This window comes from Bos indicus x Bos taurus, chromosome 15 (assembly GCF_003369695.1).
Source record: "Bos indicus x Bos taurus breed Angus x Brahman F1 hybrid chromosome 15, Bos_hybrid_MaternalHap_v2.0, whole genome shotgun sequence".
NCBI lineage: Eukaryota > Metazoa > Chordata > Mammalia > Artiodactyla > Bovidae > Bos > Bos indicus x Bos taurus.
Window position 1 is genome coordinate 32234939 of NC_040090.1, and position 19375 is coordinate 32254313.

Below are 19375 nucleotides of genomic sequence, written 5' to 3' on the forward strand. Positions count from 1 at the left end.
GTCTTCACTCCTGGCTTCTAGTTTCAAGTTGAGGACACCACCTGCCTGGAGTTCTCATTCAGGTACCTGCGCCTCTCTGAAGATAACTGTGGTTGGGATGTGGAGACAAAGGCTTCCTCCAAGGGGAAGCCGGAGACCCTGAGATAAACTGAGGCCCAATTCCTGGGGGCTGTGTAACGACAGAGCAATCCTCCAGGAGAGGCACACCTACTAGTCCTGGAGGGGACAAAGGTACCTACCAATCCTGGAGGGGACAAAGGTGTCAGGGATAGTTCCCGCCTCTGAGAAGCCCTAAGAGTTTCCGCCCCTCTTCCAGGACTCAGCAGAGCTGAACTAGGGCTAGAATCTGCAGTGTTTGCTCTGCGGGAACCTCACAAACTGCCCTCTTCTCTGAGGTGCCAAGCCCCAACTCTGCCCCTTCAGTCAGTATCATGGGTGAATTTGTTTACACACACACACACACACACCCCCAGCTTTCCCTGGACTCCAATCCCCAGTTTTCCCATATCAGCACAAGGGAGCACAGAGCCTGGGGAAAAGGGCTTCCTCTGGGACCCAATATAAATAATGAAGTCCTGGACTTGGCTGTCTCATTTGGGGCTACAAGGGCCACAGGATCCCTGAGGACTAATAATGTGCAGGCACTGGGCACACATGCTTTCTAGGCAACATTTCACAACTATGAGAGAAGGAAGGATTATTATCTTCACTTTATTGAGAAGGAAACTGGTTTAAGAAGTTAAGCAACTGATTCATTTTCACATAGTGAGTAGCAGAACAAGCTCATGTTTTGTTTCTCTAATCTGAAGGAATCCAAAAACTGTGGAATCTGCCCTCTACCACACACAAACTCAGAACCAAAATAATTCATCAGACTCAGATGTGTTGGGTCTATTTATTAGAAGTGGCTGTCAGAGAAACCCCAAGCCCCATCCTGGAGCAGGAACTGGATGACAAAGGGATGGATGATGAATGGAAGCATGCTGACGGCTCCCTCATTTGTGGGAGCTGAACTGAGCCCAGCCTGGTCATCAAACCTGGGGACAGGCTGGACTCAGTCATGGAGCCAGAGTGACAGCATCAGGGCCAGGCAGAGCAAGAGAGGTCTAATACCCTGGGGCCAGGCCTCAGCAGTCAAGGCCAAGGCATAGAATCTCGCCACCTCCTCATTGGGGTTGCCCTGGGCAGGGTCGAACCACATCTGGATGCAGCGGCCACTGCCCCGGCTGTAATTGCTGAGCTTGTAGGAATGACTCCAGAGACCCTCACACAGGGCTGCAGGTGTGGGGAAGTAGGCCTCAAATGTGCGGCAGATGGTCCCAGTTGGACACTTGTTAGATCCTGCAGGGGGAGAGAGGGTGGGCACATACATTCTGTCCCTAGGCCTAAAGCTTAACTCTGGCCACCCCTAGGAATCCTTGCTCAACTCCAAATCCTCAGACCCCCATTCTCCACCCCACACCTCCATCTCCCCGCCCCCCAGCCCTCACCTGAGGTCCAGTCCCAGCCTCTGTGCCAGTTGCTCTTGCAGGTGTAGGAGGTGCGGCAGTCTTCCCACCAGCTCTGACAGTCCTCTTTGCACAGGGGCACGTTCAGGAACCGTTCTTTGCGCCACTTCTGGTTCACCTGGGAGAGAAGGTAGGGGCAGGGAGGCTCAGTCAGCCAAGGATGTTGGTAGGAACAGCTGTGACTGAGTTGGGGGCAGCCTGCTGGGGTGAAAGGAGGGAGACCCCAGTACCTCCTGGATCCAGGGCCCCAGATTGGGTGAGCACTCGTACAAACAGTTGTCCTGAATGAAGTGGCGCTGGCAGGCGGGTTCCATCTTGCCACAGTGGTCCCAGGTAAAGTTATACAAGGAGGAGGTGTCCTTGTGCAGCTCCTGGCTGACTCTGGCAGAGCAGCAGGCGTTCTTCTTCCAGGGGGTGCACTGGGTCAGGAAGACACGAGACTAATTGCCTCCTGACCACAAACTCTGCCACCTCCAGCCTCTTCCCATTTGGCTCTTCTTGTTCTCCTGTCTCAGGCAGGTTGTCCTAAGAATGTTCACTATTAGGACCCTTCTGTCCTTGGCCTCCAGAAACTCCTGTCTTGGGGCAGACACAGTTACAAGACTGATGGGGGCAGTGAGAGCCTGGGAGAAGCCCTGTCTTGGGAAGACAATAGCTATCATTTATACAGTGCTTGACACTTCATACAAAGTAATTTATTTATTCCCTAAAAAATAATTACTGAGTACTTATTTTATGCAAGTTACTGTTCGAGATACTGGGAATACAGAAGAGAACAAAACAGGCAGAAATATATGTTCTGGTCAAGGGAGACAGTAAGAAGCTAAAAGAGAAAAAAATCAGGATCTGATCAATTATATGGATAAAATAACAGCAGGGAATAGAAATATGGAATGATTGTTGAAATTTGAAAGAGGGTGGTTGTATTAAGCCTCATTGGAAGGTGGCTTTTCGAGCAGAGGAGGAAAGGTGTGCTGCATCACAGCATGCAGTAATATATGTTGACATCTCTCACCTTTTAAACCCCTGGGAGTGCCCACCTCAATCCTACCCCCACCCCATCACAGGGGCAAGTCCTGTCCAAATCCTCTGGGTGTCCACATGCTTCTCTGGGCCTCAGTGTCCTCCTTTGTATCAGGTGGAGGAGAACATCATCTACCCATATCGTGGGACCTCTGGGAATACGAAACCATGCGCAGAACACACATGACACCTGGGAGGCGCTCAGTAAGTGTTTATTCCACGTTGTTGCCAACATGGGATCCTATTCTGAGCAGGCCACCTCTGAAATCACATCAACTGCACCCCATCCTGCCTTCATCTTCTCCCACAATGGTAACTCAGGATGTGAGTGTATAATGGAAGGGCTTGACCCCTCAACCCCTCCCCCACCACCCTGACTTCCTCTTCCTTGTCTGAACAAGCCCCCTCCCAACCCAGAGCCACACTCCATCCTCACTTGGTTGTGCAGCTTGTCCTCAGGGCCGGGTTCTGCCTTGTGGTGCTTGGCATCCATGCAGACGTTGAGCAGGTCTGTCCGGGTCCGGGCACTGCACACAGAGGTCATCCAACCCAGAAAAAGCAGAAGTGGTGTCAGTTTCCAGGGCATGTCTTTGCTTTCCTGCAGAGTCTGCTGTGGAGGAGACCAAAGTCTGAAGGGAGAGAGCCCCTCGCAGGGTCCCCGCTTTGCCTCCTGCCCCAGTCTCCCCAACTCCACGGTGAAGGATGGGGTCAGATCCTGTTCCTTCAGTGTTGGGGTCCTGAGGCTCCTTGAGGCTGGAGTAGAGAAGATTGGCAAGGGCATCGGCTCCCTCACTGTAAGCTTGGGGAGCTCAAAAGGGGATCTGGGATTAGATTCCCTGGGGGAATTTTCCCAAGTTGGAGGAGACTCCTTGTGCCCCTACCTTCTCTCTGGAGTGACCCAAGAAAAGTAACTAAATAATTCAGGTCCATGCTCCACTCTCCAGAAGAGGACACAGCCTCATCCTGTGTCCAGCAAATGCTCTGCCTTCACACCCTTGATCACCCTGGTTTCCATGCCAGCTTAAAAACCCTGTTAGCCTGGCATGGCAGTGACCCAGCTCTGCTGAGTTCTCCGGTTCAGCATGAGGATCAAGGGAGGTACCAAACAGGATGGTGATGGTTAAATAATACAGAAATGACGATGGGGGTTGTTTTTAAACAGCTTTGCTTTCTCAGACTTTTTCCTTCCCTATTTTCTGAAAATCATTTCCTTCCATCATGACTCTGGTCTCCTCAGCGACTTCTGGACAAATTAACCAGATCCCTGCCTTTATCCTTCAAAGAACAAATGCAGGATCCTAAGACAAGGGACAGCATAAAAGTCCCCCACATTGGAGTTGCTAACCGGACAAGAACTTAAAGTCATGGGAGACACCCAGCAAAAGCGACAGCCCCCTACTCTGTTCATGACTGACCCTCACCTTCCACCCCCTCACCCACCTCCTGCATATCAGATCTGTTCCTTTAGACTGTCACCGAGGGACCTAAGAATTGATAATGGAGACCTCCCTCTCTCTCACCATTCCCCATGTTGTTGATCCCCAAGCCCTGGCAAGGGACTTGCCAAAAATTCTTTCTGGAATTCACTCCTGTTGGCTCTGTGTTTGGAGTAAGGTCTTCCCTCCTCCAATTTCTTCCCCTTTAAGTCACCTTCCCCACAGGAGCCAGAGTGCTCTTTCTAAAGAGAGATGTGTCCCTGCCCTGTGTGCCAACCTGCCAACTCTCCTGAGTGCCCGTCGCACTTCCCTCCTTGGGGCAACTTACCTGAGCCTCCTTTGCTACGAGGGTCACACGCAGCTGTGACTGGATTGGCCTTTCTCCAGGCTGGCAGCAGCTCTGTGGTCTCTGTCCTCAGCGCAGGATAGACTGACTAAGAGCTCTGGTAAGTATAGATACAATTTCCTCTTTCAGCTTCTCCTGCTCTTCCTTCTCTTTGGATCCCACCCTCTCCAAGTTTCCTTTAGTCTGTCAAGTGACCATTCGTGTTTACACTCATCTCTCTATTTGTTAATTTAGTCATTCCAGGGTCTACACATTCAACATTCATCAAAATCTAGAGTGGATTTCACACCAGTCAGAATGGCTGCGATCCAAAAGTCTACAAATAATAAATGCTGGAGAGGGTGTGGAGAAAAGGGAACCCTCTTACACTGCTGGTGGGAATGCAAACTAGTACAGCCACTATGGAGAACAGTGTGGAGATTCCTTAAAAAACTGGAAATAGAACTGCCTTATGATCCAGCAATCCCACTGCTGGGCATACACACTGAGGAAACCAGAAGGGAAAGAGACACGTGTACCCCAATGTTCATTGAAGCACTGTTTATAATAGCCAGGACATGGAAGCAACCTAGATGTCCATCAGCAGATGAATGGATAAGAAAGCTATGGTACATATACACAATGGAGTATTACTCAGCCATTAAAAAGAATACATTTGAATCAGTTCTAATGAGGTGGATGAAACTGGAGCCTATTATACAGAGTGAAGTAAGCCAGAAAGAAAAACACCAATACAGTATACTAACGCATATATATGGAATTTAGAAAGATGGTAACAATAACCCTGTGTACTAGACAGCAAAAGAGACACTGATGTATAGAACAGTCTTATGGACTCTGTGGGAGAGGGAGAGGGTGGGAAGATTTGGGAGAATGGCATTGAAACATGTAAAATATCATGTATGAAACAAGATGCCAGTCCAGGTTCGATGCACGATACTGGATGCTTGGGGCTAGTGCACTGGGACGACCCAGAGGGATGGTATGGGGAGGGAGGAGGGAAGAGGGTTCAGGATGGGGAACACATGTATACCTGTGGTGGATTCATTTTGATGTTTGGCAAAACTAATACAATTATGTAAAGTTTAAAAAAAAAAAAATCTAGAGTGGGCTTCCCTAGTGGCTCAGTGGTAAAGAATCCGCCTGCCAATGCAGGAGACATGACTTCAATCCCTGATCCAGGAAGATCCCATGTGCCTCAGAGCAACTAAGCCCGGGCACCACAGCTACTGAAGTCTGCCCTCTAGAACTTGGGAACCGAAATTCCTGAGACCCATGCACCCTAGGGCCTGTGCCCCTCAACAAAAGAAGCCACCACAATGAGAAGCCTACGCAGCGCAACTAGAGAGGAGCCCCCACTCTCCACAACTAGAGAAGAGTCTGAGCAGTGATGAAGACCCAGCACAGCCAAAATAAATAAAAATTAAACTTAAATGTTAAAAAGTCTAGATAATTTGCTCATCTCCAAGAGGGGATCTGAATTTTTGACCCCAAGTGCTGACTTGAGGGGAATGGGACCTAGTGAGGAAGAACCCAGGCTTTGCAGCCAGGATGGAACCCGGTGATAGCTCCATCTCTCCCACAGCTATAGGAAATATTACCGAACCTTTCTCAGCTTCAGTTTGCTCACAAAAAAACTGTTAAGAATTATATGTAGAAAAGTCTGTCATATACTGAGTAGGCTTAAAAAAAATTTTTTTTTTTCAATTTAACTATGTGTGTGTGTGTGATGTCACTCAGTTGTATCCAACTCTTTGCGACCCAGTGGACTGTAGCCCACCAGGCTCCTCTGTCCATGGAATTCTCCAGGCATGAATACTACTGGAGTGGGTTGCCATGCCCTTCTCCAGGGGATCTTCCTGACCTGGGGATCAAACCCAGGTCTCCTGAACTGGAGGCAGATTCTTTACTGTCTGAGCCACCAGGGAAGCCCAATTTAACTATAGTTGATTTATAATATTGTATTAGCTTCAGGTATACATCTTCATATTCTTTTCCATTGTAGGTTATTACAAGATTATTTTCCATTGTAGGTTATTACAAGTGTGTAGCTGTTAGTCCCATACTCCTAATTTGTTCTTCTCTATCCCCTTTCCCATTTGGTAACCATAAGTTTGTTTTCTATGTCTGTGACTCTGTTTCTATTTTGTAAATAAGTTCATTTGTATTATTATTATTTTAGCCACATCACACAGTAATGTATTTTTTTTAGATTCCATATATAAGTGATATCATATAATATTTGTCTTTTTTTACCTGACTTATTTTACTTAGTATGACAATCTGTACATCCATTCATATGCTTCAAATAGCAATATTTCATTCTTTTTATGGCTGAGTAATATTTTATTTGTGTGCATCAGTTCCTCAGTGTTGCTCAGTCATGCCTGACTCTGCGCCCATGGACTGCAGCCCACCAGGCTTCTCTGTCCATGGGATTTTCCAGGTAAGGATACTGGAGTGGGTTGCCATTTCCTTCTCCAGGGGATCTTCCCAACCCAGGGATCAAACCTGGGTCTCCTGCACTGCCGGCAGATTATTTACTGACCGAGTTATCAGGGAAGCCCCTGTGTGTGTATATGTGTGTGTAAAAACATATGTATACACACCACATCTTCTTTATCCATTCATCTGTTGATGGACATTTAGGTTGCTTGAGAAGGCTTGAATGGCAAAAATCAGGTTAATTTATGAGCAGCCAGATGAACCAGCTAGAAGTTGAGGTATAGCAGTCAAGGGTCACAGAGAAAAATTGTCTCGAATCTGATAAATGATAATACCTCACCATCTTCCGTATCTGTAAACATAATTAAGCAATTTTGTAGCCTTTTAAACAAATGTGGTAAAATATAGACTACTGAAAATTTACTGTTCTATTTTAAGCTTATGGTTCAGTGGTGTTAAGTATATTCATATTGTTGTGCAACACATCTCTAGGCCATTTTCATTCTGTAAAACAGAAGCTCTATTTCCATCATATCAGCAGTCCCCCATTACCTCTTCTCCCCAGTCGCTGGCAATGGCCATTCAATTTTTTATGTCTATGAATTTGGCTACTCTTTTTGTTGTTGTTGTTCAGTCGCTCAGTCGTGTCCGACTCCTTGCAACTCCATGGACTGCAGCACGCAAGCCTTCCCTGTCCATCATCTCCCGGAGCTTGCTCATACTCATGTCCATTGAGTTGGTGATGCCATCCAACCACCTTGCCCTCTGTCACCCCCTTCTCCTCCTGCCTTCAATCTTTCCCAGCATCAGGGTCTTTTCCAATGAGTCAGCTCTTCGCATCAGGTGGCCAAAGTTTTGGAGCTTCAGCCTGAGCATCAGTCCTTCCAATGAGTATTCAGGATTGATTTCCTTTAGGATGGACTGTTTGAATCTCCTTGCTGTCCAAGGGACTCTCAAGAGTCTTCTCCAACACCACAGCTCAAAAGCATCAATTCTTCAGCACTCAGCTTTCTTTGTAGTCCAACTCTCACATCCATTGGAGAAGGCAATGGCAACCCACTCCAGTACTCTCGCCTGGAAAATCCCATGGACAGAGGAGCCTGGTAGGCTGCAGTCCATGGGTCTCTAACAGTCAGATATGACTGAGCGACTTCACTTTTACTTTTCACTTTCATGCATTGGAGAAGGAAATGGCAACCCACTCTAGTGTTCTTGCCTGGAGAATCCCAGGGATGGGGGAGCCTGGTGGGCTGCCGTCTACGGGGTTGCACAGAGTCGGACATGACTGAAGTGACTTAGCATCACATCCATACATGACTACTGGACTAGATGGACCTTTGTCGGCAAATAATGTCTCTGCTTTTTAATATGTTCTCTAGGTTTATCATAGCTTTTCTTCCAAGGAGCCAGCATCTTTGAATTTCATGGCTGCAGTCACCATCTGCAGTGATTTTCCCTCATATAATTGGGATCACACATTATTTGTCCTTTTGTGTCTGTCTGATTTCACTTAGCCTAATGTCCTAGGGTTCATCCACATTTCAGAATTTCATTCCTTTTTATAGCTGAATAATATTCCATTGTATGTATACTACAATGGATAATATTTTATCCATTCATCCATCCTTGGACATTTGAACTGCTTCCACATTTTGGCTATTGTGAAGAATGCTATCATGACATTGTTTGTTTTTTTTTTGGCCACGCCACGTGGCATATGGGATCATAGTTTCCCTACCAGGGATTGAATGGCACCCTCTGTGTTGGACGTGCAGAGTCCAACACTAGACCACCAGGAATGTATCCTGAAGAATGCTACTGTGAACACAGGTATACAATTATCTCTTTGGGACACTGCTTTCGATTCTTTTGGATATATAACCAGAAGTGGAATAGCTGGATTGTATGGTAATTCTATTTTTAATTTTTTAAATTATAGCATGCAGGGTCTTTTAGTGTCAGCCTGCAAACTTTTAGTTGTGACACGTGAGATCTAGTTCCCTGATCAGGGGTCAAACCCAGGCCCTGTGCCTTGGGAGCTTGGTGTTTTAGCCACTGGATCACTAGGGAAGTCCCTCTATTTTTAATTTTGAGGAACTATCATACTGTTTTCTAAAATGGATGCACAATTTTATATTTCCACCAACAGTGTACAAGAATTTCAATTTCTCCACATTCTGGCCAAAACGTATTAATATCTTCTGTTGGTTTGTTTGTTTCTTTAACAGTAGCCACCCTAGTGGGTATGAGGTGATATGTAACTGTGGTTGTAATTTGCATTTCTCTAATGATTAGTAATGTGGAACCTTTTTTCATATGCTTGTTGGTCATTTGTATATCTTCTTTGGAGAAACGTCTATTTGTGTTATTTGCCCGTTTTTTAATCAGTTTACACGTCTTTTGTTGTTAAATTATAGGAATTCTCAATATATATTCTGGGTTAACTTATCAGACATATGTTCTGATTCTGTATTCTGTATGTTGCCCTTTTATTCTTTTGTCTTTTGCTGCACAGAAGTTTTAAATTTTGATGTAACTCAATTTATCTTTTTTTGTTGTTGTTACTTTTGCTATATCTAAGAAATTATTGAAGCTCTTCCCCTAAGTTCTCTTATAGCTCTTATGTTTAGGTCTTTGATCCATTTTTGAGTTAATTTGTGTGTGGTGTAAAATAAGGTTTCAACCTAATTTTTCTGCATGTGAATATTGAGTTGTGCCCCAGCACCATCTCTTGAAAAGATTATTCTTTCTCCTATTGCATTGTCTTGGCACTGTTGTCAAAAATCTGGGCTCTAGGTTCTATCCTATCTATCTTCTGCTACTCCTGCTTTGTCTGATTATTGTTTGTAGTGAGTTTTGAAATCAGGAAGTGTGAGTCTCCTCAAATTTGCTGAACTCACTTGTTAATAATCATGTGTTTGAGGGTTCCTTAGGATTTTCTATACAGAATGTCATGTTATCTGTGAATAAAAATAGTGTTACTTCTTGCTTTCCAATTCATGTGTTTCTTATTTCTTTTTCTTCACTAATAGCCCTGGCTACAACCTTTATACAGCATTGAATAGACAAGATGAGAGTTATAATTGTCTTATTGCTGATCTGAGGGATAAAGCCTTTTGGCTTAGAACAGGATGTTAGCTGTGGGTTTTTCATAGAAGTCCTTTATCACATTGGGGAAAATCCCTTCTATTCCTAGTTGGTTCAGTGTTTTATTTTGTTTTTTTAATTAAAGGATTTTGTCAAATGATGTTCCTGCATCCACTGAGATGATCATGTGGTTTGTATTTTATCCTAGTAATATGGTGTGTTAAATCAATTGATTTTGAGATGCTAAACCAAGTTACATTCTTTAAATTCTCCCAGTTGGTATTGGTGTATAATCCTTTTCTATATGCTGCTGAGTTCTCTGATGTTTTGTTGAGATTTACATCTTTATTCATAAAAGATGTTGGTCTGTAGGTTTTTTTCTTGATATTGTTTAATTTTATGAGTTGGGGGGTGTTCTCTCCTTTTTTTTTTTTTAAGAATTTGCGAAGGATTGGTATTCATTATCCTTCAAACATTTGGTAGAATGCATCACTGAGGCCATCTGGGCCTGAACTTTTCTTTGAGGAAGTTTTAAAATTACTAATTCAGGGACTTTCCTGGTGGTCCAGTGGTTAAGATTCTGAGCTTCCACTGCAGGGGGTGCAGGTTCTGATCCAGATACTAAAATCCCACATGCCAAGGCATGGTCAAAATTAATTAACTAATTGATTAAAAAAAAAACTAATTCAATCTCTTTACTTTTTATGCTTGCTAAGTCACTTCTGCTGCTGCTGCTGCTAAGTCACTTCAGTCATGTCCAACTCTGTGCAACCCCATGGACTGCAGCCTACCAGGCTCCTCCATCCATGGGATTTTCCAGGCAACAGTGCTGGAGTGGGGTGCCATTGCCTTCTCCGTAAGTCACTTCAGTTGTGTCCAACTCTTTTCGACCACATGAACCATAGCCTGACAGGCTCCTCTGTCCATGGGATTCTCCAGGCAAGAATCCTGGAATGGGTTGCCATTTCCTCCTCCAGGGGATCTTTCCGGCCCAGGGATTGAACCCAGGTCTCCTGCATTGCAGGCAGATTCTTTACTGTCTGAGCCACCAGCAAAACCCCTTTACTAGCTTCCCTGGTGGCTCAGAGGTTAAAGTGTCTGCCCGCAATGCGGGAGACCTGGGTTCAATTCCTGGGTCAGGAAGATCCCTTGGAGAAGAAAATGGCAACCCACTCCAGTATTCTTGCCTGGAGAATCCCATGGACAGAGGAGCCTGGTGGGCTGCAGTCCATGGGGTCACAAAGAGTCGGACACGACTGAGGGACTTCACTTTAAATATTTTACTTATTTGTGTGTCATCTTTGATAGTTTGTGCTTTTCTAGGAATTTGTCCATTTCATTTGTGCTATGTTATCTATTGACTTACAGTTGTTCATAATATTGTTACAATGCTTTTTATTTCTGTGGGAATAACAGTAATATCCCTTCTTCTATTCCTGATATTAATAATTTGATTCTTCTCTCTTTTTTTCTTGAAATCAATGTAGCTAAAGATGTATCAATTTTGTTGACTTTTTCAGAGAACCAACTTTTGATTTTCTTCATTTTCCCTGTTGTCTTTCTATCCTCTGTTCCATTTATTTTTGCTTTACTCATTATTTTTTTCATTTTGATAGCTTTGAGTTTATTTTGTTTTATTTAGTCTGTTTTTATTTTTTTAAGGTAATAGGTTAGGTTACTGATTTTAAATCTTTTTTTTAATATAGGCTTTTATAGCTCTAGATTTCCCTCTAAACAATGCTTTAGCTGTATCCAATAAGTTTTGATCTTTTAACAATTTTATTTATTTATTTTATTTTTGGCTGTGTTATGTTTTCATTGCTGCCTGTGGGCTTTCTCTAGTTGTGAGGAGCAGGAGCTACTTTTTAGTTGCCACGTGCAGGCTCCTCAGTGCGGTGATATCTTTTGTTTCCGAGCACGTGCTATAGGCCTGAGGGTTTCAATAGCTTAGTCGCTCTGTGGCCTGTGGGATCTTTCCAGAACAGGGATCGAACTTGTGTCCCCTGGCAGGCAGATTCTTAACCACTGGACCACTAGGGAAGTCCCATAACATAATATATATATATATTTTAAAATTTTGAGTTCTAACTGTTCATTGGGCTTCCTTCATGGCTCAGCTGGTAAAGAATCTACTTGTACTGTGGGAGACCTGGGTTCAATCCCTGGGTTGGGAAGATCCCCTGGAGAGGGGAAAGGCTACCCACTCCAGTATTCTGACCTGGAGAATCCCATGGACTGTATAGTCTATGGGGTCGAAAAGAGTCGGACCTGAACTGTTCATTGCTAGTATGTGGGAAGGCTAGATTGACTTTTGCTTATTGACCTTATGTCCTCCAACTTTGTTATAATCACTTATTAGTTCCAGGAGTTTTTTGGTCAGTTCTTGCAGATTTTCTACATAGGCGAACATGTCATCTACTAACAAAGACACTTATTTCTCCCTCCCCAACTTGTATAGCTTTTTCTTTTCTCATCCTAAGCGTTGGTTAGAACTCCCAGTATCCTGTTGAAAAGGAGTGGTGAGAAGAGACATCCTTCTTGGGAAAGCCTCAAGTTTCTCACTATGACATATGATGTTAGCTCTAGGGCCTTTTGTAGATATTCTTTATCAAGTTGAGGAAGTTCTAGTAAATTTTTAATTTCAGTTATTGTACTGTTCTGCTCCAGAATTTTCTACTTCCTTTTTAAATAATTTATATCTCATGGATATTCTGTATTTGGTGAGATGTCATTTTCATATTTTCCTTGACTTCCTTAGACCCAATTTCCTCTAGTTCTTATTTATAATACCTGATTTAAAGGTATTATATCTTAATACCTTATCTTTGTCTAATAAGTCCAACATCTGGGCTTCCTCAGGGACAGTTTTTATTGACTACTTTTTTCTCTTTGCTTGGGCCATGCTTTCCTATTTCTTTATATGTCTAACATTTTTTGCTGAAAACTGGATATTTTAAATAATATATGGGAAAACTTCAGAAATCGTATCTTTTCAACCAGAGCTTGCTGTTTGTGCTGTTTATTTGTTTATTGATTTTCATGGACTACTTCTAAAAAGTCTGTTCTGGTACATGGTAGTCACTGAAGTTTCTGCCTGGTTAGCTCAGTTGTCAGCCAATGATTGGACAGAGCTTTCCTTAAATGCCTTGAAGCAATGTCTCCTACTCTTTGCTAAGGGACTCTGTATGCTGGTTCAGGCAAGCTTCAAATGCTCTAGCAGTTTACTCTGCCTTATTCGTCACTACCTGCGTGAGCAAGGCCTCAAGGTCACCAGGGTTAAGGGACTGGTGCCTTCTCCGGTATTTCCTGGACATACTCACAGTTCTGCAAATGCACATAAATTTTAGGATTCCCAAGTAGATGTCAGAGCTTTTCAAAGCTCTCTCTTGGCTTCTCATTCCCTAATATTACTTTTAAGTTTTTTTTTTTTTTTTTTTATCATACCTCTTGTTTGCCACAACTGGTAGGAGGCTGGGATGTCAAATAATTAGCTGTTGCTTGTTTAGACAAACACCTGGGGACAGGGTTTCTCACTGAGTGGGCTCTGAGTCAGACAAGCCCTGTGAATGGGGCTCTTCACAGAGCTTCCAGACAGATCAAGCAGTGACAGTTCTCTTGGAACAGAGCTTTTTGGGGAATTTCACACCCACTCTGCCCCCTCTAGTGGCTGCTAGGTCACTGGTTTTTGTAGTTATTACTGGAGTTGTGAGATTGGAGAAGGAAATGGCAACCCACTCCAGTGTTCTTGCCAGGAGAATCCCAGGGACGGGGGAGCCTGGTGGGCTGCCATCTATGGGGTCGCACAGAGTTGGACACGACTGAAGCGACTTAGCAGCAGCAGCAGCAGGAGTTGTGAGACTGCCGATTTTGGATACTACTGTGGTGTTGTGTAGAGGAGGATCGGAAAAAGCAAATAAAAATGCCACAAAGTTCACTGTTCTAGTGATATTCAGCAATTTTTCTTGAATAAATTCTCCTTAGATTTTTGAAAGCTTTGGTTAACTTCCAGAGTTCTGGAAAAGTTGGATTTGACAAGTTTTTCCAGTGTTACTGCTTGTATGGAGGAGTGGATTTTCAGATGTTCTGACTGTCATTCCAGAAGTTCTTCTTCAGATTCCTTCTATTTAAAGAAGCATAAAGCTTTAAATAATATTGGTCACTTGTAAGTAAAATGGTCTCTGAGTACACAGTCTACTGTTAAAATGAATAATAAGTTAGTTTTTCCTATATGTTTTGCATGTATAGCAAAGTTACGTCCTTACCAACCTAAACTTAAACTTACTTAAAAATATATATATATATATATATTTATTATATTTATTTGGCTGTGTTAGTCTTAGTTGCAGTGCGTGGGCTCTAGAGCACATGGGCTCAGTAGTTCCAGAATGCGATTTAGTTGCCCCACTGCATGTGAAATCTTGGTTCCACAACCAGGGCTCGAACCAGGTCCACTGTATTGGAAGGTGGATTCTTAACCACTGGACCACCAGGGAAGTCCCTGAATTTGAACTTTCACTTTTCAAAAAACATGTTAATTTTGAGGGCTTTGTACTAACTTGCATCATGCTCTTAGGTCATGATATAACATAAAACAGGAGGATCCCTCATTTTTAGAGAAGTTAAACTCTTAGAGACAGGTTGTTACAAAATATAGCTGTCATATTAATAATATAGCCAAGAGTGAGGCTATTTCCTGACAACACTTTTTTGTTTGTTTCCCTTCTCCAAGATCAGGTCCTAAATTCAGAATAATAAACCTATCAAGACGTATTTTATACCAAAATCATCTTGGAACTTACCAGACAGCTGCTAGAATACATAAAAAATTTGCTCCCTCTTGGCACAGCACTCATAAGTAAAGAAGGAGACAAGGGAGACAAGGAAGGATGCTAAAAATAGGTATAAGTGGTATGCTCCATGTTTTAAAATCCAGCTTATCAGTATTATGAGAGCGTCCCTGTACATCGTGTTCATGTTGTAGAGAAAGATGTTAGAGCAAAGAAAAGAACTCATCCTTTCTAGAGGATTTTTATACAAGGTAATGGATTATGACTGTGAATGTTTAGTGATTGCGGACTTTCCCAGATGAGTAAAAAGCACACTCATTTTCATAAGTAAGGGTTTGCATGATGATTGTCAACAAATCTATTTCCAGGATGATTTTATTCTTTAAGATGACCTTCTATTATTGATAGTAATTTTCATGTACAACTTACAAAATGGGCTGTAAGGTCCTCAAGATTTCTAAATACACCCACTGTGCATCATTTACAGAGCTGAGGCAAATAGAAAGGACAAATGGAATTATAAAAAACAGGCTGGTTAAATTGGCTGAGAAGACAGACTCTCCTTGTCCACTTCTCCCTCTCCAGGTTCTAATAATATGTTCTCCTCAAAACAGCCATCAACTGAGACCTTGTGGAATACAGCAGTCAGCAGTAGGTTCATGTTCTGTTGGTGCAAAAGAAATTGCAGTTTAAATCATTATAACTACGCCTAAACACACCTTTATTAATCAAAATAGGAGCAATCACAATCAACATATTTTTGCCAGTGAGAAATGAGCTTGTTTATTCCTGTAGCATAAAATTTGTGCTTCAGGATTCAAAGAACTCCTAGAAAGCATTTTCCACCTGCTGCTGGTTGTGGACACATTTTCCCTGCAAAAGTTGTCAAGATGCTTGAAGAAGGGGTTGTTGGTCGGCAGGAGGTCAGGTGAATATGGCGGATGAGGCAAAACTTCATAGCCCAGTTTGTTCAACTTTTGAAGCATGGTTGTGTGATGTGTGGCTGGGCAATGTCCTGGAGTAGAATTGGGTCCTCTCTGTTGAACAATGCAGGCTGCAGGTGCTGCAGTTTTCAGCGCCTCTCATCAATTTGCTGAGCATACTTCTCAGATGTCATGATTTTGCCAGGATTCAGGAAACTGTAGTGGATCAGACAGGCAGCAGACCACCACACAGGAACCATGTTTGGAGCTTCTCACTCCAGCACTGAGCTGGGCATCACCGGTTGTCATATAAAATCCACTTTGCTTCGCATGTCACAATCCAATTGAGAAATGGTTCATTGTTGTTGCATAGAATAAGAGAAGAGGACACTTCAAAACAATGATTTTTTGATTTGCAGTTGGCTCATGAGGCACCCACTTATTGAGCTTTTTCATCTTTCCAATTTGCTTCAAATGCCAGATGACTGTAGAATGGTCGATGTTGAGTTCTTCAGCAACTTCTCATGTAGTTGTGAGAGGATCAACTTTGATGATGCTCTCTGTTGTCGTCAACTTCCGGTGGCCAGCGACTACACTCCTCATCTTCGAAGCTCTTATCTCCTTTGCAAAACTTCTTGAACCACCACTACACTGTATGTTCATTAGCCATTCCTGGGCCAAATGTGTTGCTGATGTTGCAAGTTCTCTCTGCTGCTTTATGACCCATTTTGAACTTGAATTAAAAAATTGCTCAAATTTGTTTTTTGTCTAACATCATTTCCAATGCAAAAAAATGCAATTATTTTTGCACCAACCTGAAATTACACCCCAGTGAAAATTCTTCTCTCTTTTATTCTGATACTAGAAATTAATAGATTGACCAAATCTTGGTTCCTGCTAACAATGGTTTCTCTTCTCTCCTCTTGTTTTTCTAAAGATCCTACCATAATTGACTGACTGGAAAATAGACTCATGAATCTGATGTCACCACCATAAACTAACGCTTGGATGATTTAACCTGTCAGAGCCTTGGAACTTGCAATCTCCAGAAAAATTCTAGCCCCAAAGAAGGAGACATCTATGGAGACAGATTCAAGACACAAACAGGTAATCAGAAAACATTTTTAAAGAATTAGGGAAGTTGATGAAGGCTGTATGATTGTGGTCATTGTGTTGGTATTTTTGGTAATGTGCTTCATGTTCTTTTTTTGATTAGTCATATGATACAGCCCTTTTTCATTCTCCTGGCTGTGGTCTCTAACCCTCAATTTAGTAGACCATACTTGTGCCAACCACAATAAACATTCTCCCTAAAAAAAATTCTTGGTCAATGGGCCACTATCCTAAGCATCCACATTGGTATCGTCTACAACTATTCCAAGAATTGACTCCCTCCTTTATTGCCACGTTGGCCCAACAAATCTCTCAAAGTTCATGATGGAATAGAGTTTGGCTCAGATGATAGATTTTTATGGTGCCAGTCACTAAATTCCTTAGAGTATATCCCCTCATGAATACACTAAACAGAAATTCAGAAATATGTAAAATTCCTTATATACTGCCATTGCAAGGGAGTGTATTCTATAGGCAATCATTCATTTATTCATCCATGTATTTATTCATTTTGCATATCATAAAATTTACACATTTAATGCTTACAGTGATTTTCCAGAGTGGTGCAACCTCACCATAAATGAGCTTTAGAACATTTTCATCCCTCCTTATGCCCATTTATAGTTAATCCCTGTTCCTAAAATCCAGCCCCAGGCTACCACTAGTCTACTTTCTGTCTCTCTAAGTTTGTCTTTTCTGGAACTAATGGACTTCCACCTAGCATAAGGTTTTTAAGGTTCACCCATAATGTAGCGTGTACTAATAGTTCATTACGTTTTATTGCTAAATAGCATTTTGTTGTATGGCTACAACACATTTTGTCTGTCTACTCACTAGTTCATAGACATTGAAGTTATTTTCAGTTTGGGGCTTTTATGAATAATGCTGCTATGAACATCCACATTTGTGGATTTGTTTTTTCATTTCTCTTGAGTAGTTGCTTTGAAGAAGAATCAATGGGTTTTGCTTAACTTTTTGAGAAACTACCACACTGTTTTCCAAAGGACTGTACTATTTCACATTCCCATTAGCAATACAGGCTGGTTCTAGTTTCCCTTCATGTTGGTGAACATTTGTCATTGCCTGTCTTTTTTTTTCCCTAAGTATTTATTTATTTGACTGCACTGGGTCTTAGTTGTGGCCCACAGGATCTTTGTTGCAGCCTGTGGGATCTTTAGTTTCAGCATATGACCTTTTAGCTATGGAATCTAGTTCCCTGACCAGGGATCGAACCTGGGCCCTCTGCATTGGGAGCATAGAGTCTTAACCACTGGACCACCAGGGAAGTTCCTGCCTGTCTTATTTATTGTAACTATTCTTGTGGGTATGAAATGGTACCTCATTATAATTTTAATTTTACATTGTAATTTTAATTTTAAACAACAGAATCATTTGTTTCGAAGGCAAACCATTCAGTATCATAGTAATCCAAGTCTATGCCCTGACCAGGAATGCTGAAGAAGCTGAAGTTGAACTGCTCTATGAAGACCTACAAGACCTTCTAGAACTAACACCAAAAAAAGGTGTCCTTTTCATTATAGGGGACTGGAATGCAAAAGTAGGCAGTCAAGAGATAGCTGGGGTAACAGGCAAATTTGGCCTTGGAGTACAAAACAAAGAAGGTCAGAGGCTAACAGACTTTTGCCAAGAGAACGCACTGGTCATAGCAAACACCCTCTTCCAACAACACAGGAGAAGACTCTCTACACACGGACATCACCAGATGGTCAATATCGAAACCAGATTGATTATATTCTTTGCAGCCAAAGATGCAGAAAAAACAAGATCGGGAACTGACTGTGGCTCAGATCATGAACTCCTTATTGCAAAATTCAGACTAAAATTGAAGAAAATAGGGAAAACCACTAGATCATTCAGGTATGATCTAAATCAAATCCCTTATGACTATACAGTGGAAGTGACAAATAGATTCAAGGGATTAGATCTGATAGACAGAGTGCCTGATGAACTATGGACGGAGGTTTGTGACATTGTACAGGAGGCCGTGATCAAGACCATCCCCAAGAAGACAAAATGCAAAAAGGCAAAATGATTGTCTGAGGAGGCCTTACAAATAGCTGAGAAAAGAAGAGAAGCAAAAGGCAAAGGAGAAAAGGAAAGATACACCCATTTGAATGCAGAGTTCCAAAGAATAGCAAGGAGAGATAAGAAAGCCTTCCTCAGTGATCAGTGCAAAGAAATAGAGGAAAACAATAGAATGGGAAAGACTAGAGATCTCTTCAAGAAAATTAGAGATACCAAGGGAACATTTCATGCAAAGATGAGCTCGATAAAGGACAGAAATGGTATGGACCTAACAGAAGCAGAAGATATTAAGAAGAGGGGGCAAGAATACACGGAAGAACTATACAAAAAAGATCTTCATGACCGAGATAACCACAATGGTGTGATCACTCACCTAGAGCCAGACATCCTGGAATGTGAAATCAAGTGGGCCTTAGTAAGCATCACTATGAACAGAGCTAGTGGAGGTGATGGAGGTGATGGAATTCCAGTTGAGCTATTTCAAATCCTAACAGATGATGCTGTAAAAGTGCTGCACTCACTATGCCAGCAAATTTGGAAAACTCAGCAGTGGGCACAGGACTGGAAAAGGTCAGTTTTCATTCCAATCCCAAAGAAAGGCAATGCCAAAGAATGCTCAAACTACCGCACAATTGCACTGATCTCACACGCTAGTAAAGTA

At 42.5% G+C, this 19375-nt stretch overlaps 1 protein-coding gene, 1 long non-coding RNA gene and 1 other non-coding gene across 6 annotated transcripts; 1 reads left to right on the top strand and 2 right to left on the bottom strand.

The window, feature by feature from the left end:
* Positions 1 to 876: 876 nt before the first annotated feature.
* Positions 877 to 4427, bottom strand: FOLR2 (folate receptor beta). 3 transcript variants are annotated; one of them, XM_027563000.1, is made up of 5 exons: positions 4296 to 4427; positions 2968 to 3138; positions 1739 to 1927; positions 1491 to 1626; positions 877 to 1341 (listed from the first exon to the last, which is right to left on the bottom strand). In XM_027563000.1, the coding sequence occupies exons 2-5, from the start codon at positions 3115 to 3117 to the stop codon at positions 1055 to 1057; spliced, it is 762 nt and encodes a 253-aa protein (XP_027418801.1). In that variant the 5' UTR covers positions 3118 to 3138; positions 4296 to 4427; the 3' UTR covers positions 877 to 1054. The 3 variants fall into 3 exon arrangements, with proteins under 3 accessions (XP_027418801.1, XP_027418800.1, XP_027418802.1); XM_027562999.1 differs by having other exon boundaries at positions 2968 to 3141; XM_027563001.1 differs by having other exon boundaries at positions 2968 to 3058; positions 4296 to 4424.
* Positions 4428 to 8500: 4073 nt separating this feature from the next.
* Positions 8501 to 18158, top strand: LOC113904725. Of its 2 annotated transcripts, none has more exons than XR_003514582.1 (3): positions 8501 to 8588; positions 16493 to 16662; positions 18118 to 18158. It is a non-coding gene; the product is annotated as an uncharacterized LOC113904725 (long non-coding RNA). The 2 variants fall into 2 exon arrangements; XR_003514583.1 differs by having other exon boundaries at positions 8513 to 8666.
* TRNAG-CCC lies at positions 17881 to 17953 on the bottom strand. Its single transcript has one exon. It is a non-coding gene; the product is annotated as a tRNA-Gly (tRNA).
* Positions 18159 to 19375: the final 1217 nt, after the last annotated feature.

Coding starts and splice junctions, on each gene's coding strand:
- FOLR2 (XM_027563000.1), bottom strand. CDS start 3,117: ATGCCCTGGAAACTGACACCACTTCTGCTTTTTCTGGGTTGGATGACC. Junction 1,928..2,967: donor AGGACAAGCTGCACAACCAA/GTGAGGATGGAG, acceptor TTCCTGACCCAG/TGCACCCCCTGGAAGAAGAA. Junction 1,342..1,490: donor AGGCTGGGACTGGACCTCAG/GTGAGGGCTGGG, acceptor CTCCCCCTGCAG/GATCTAACAAGTGTCCAACT.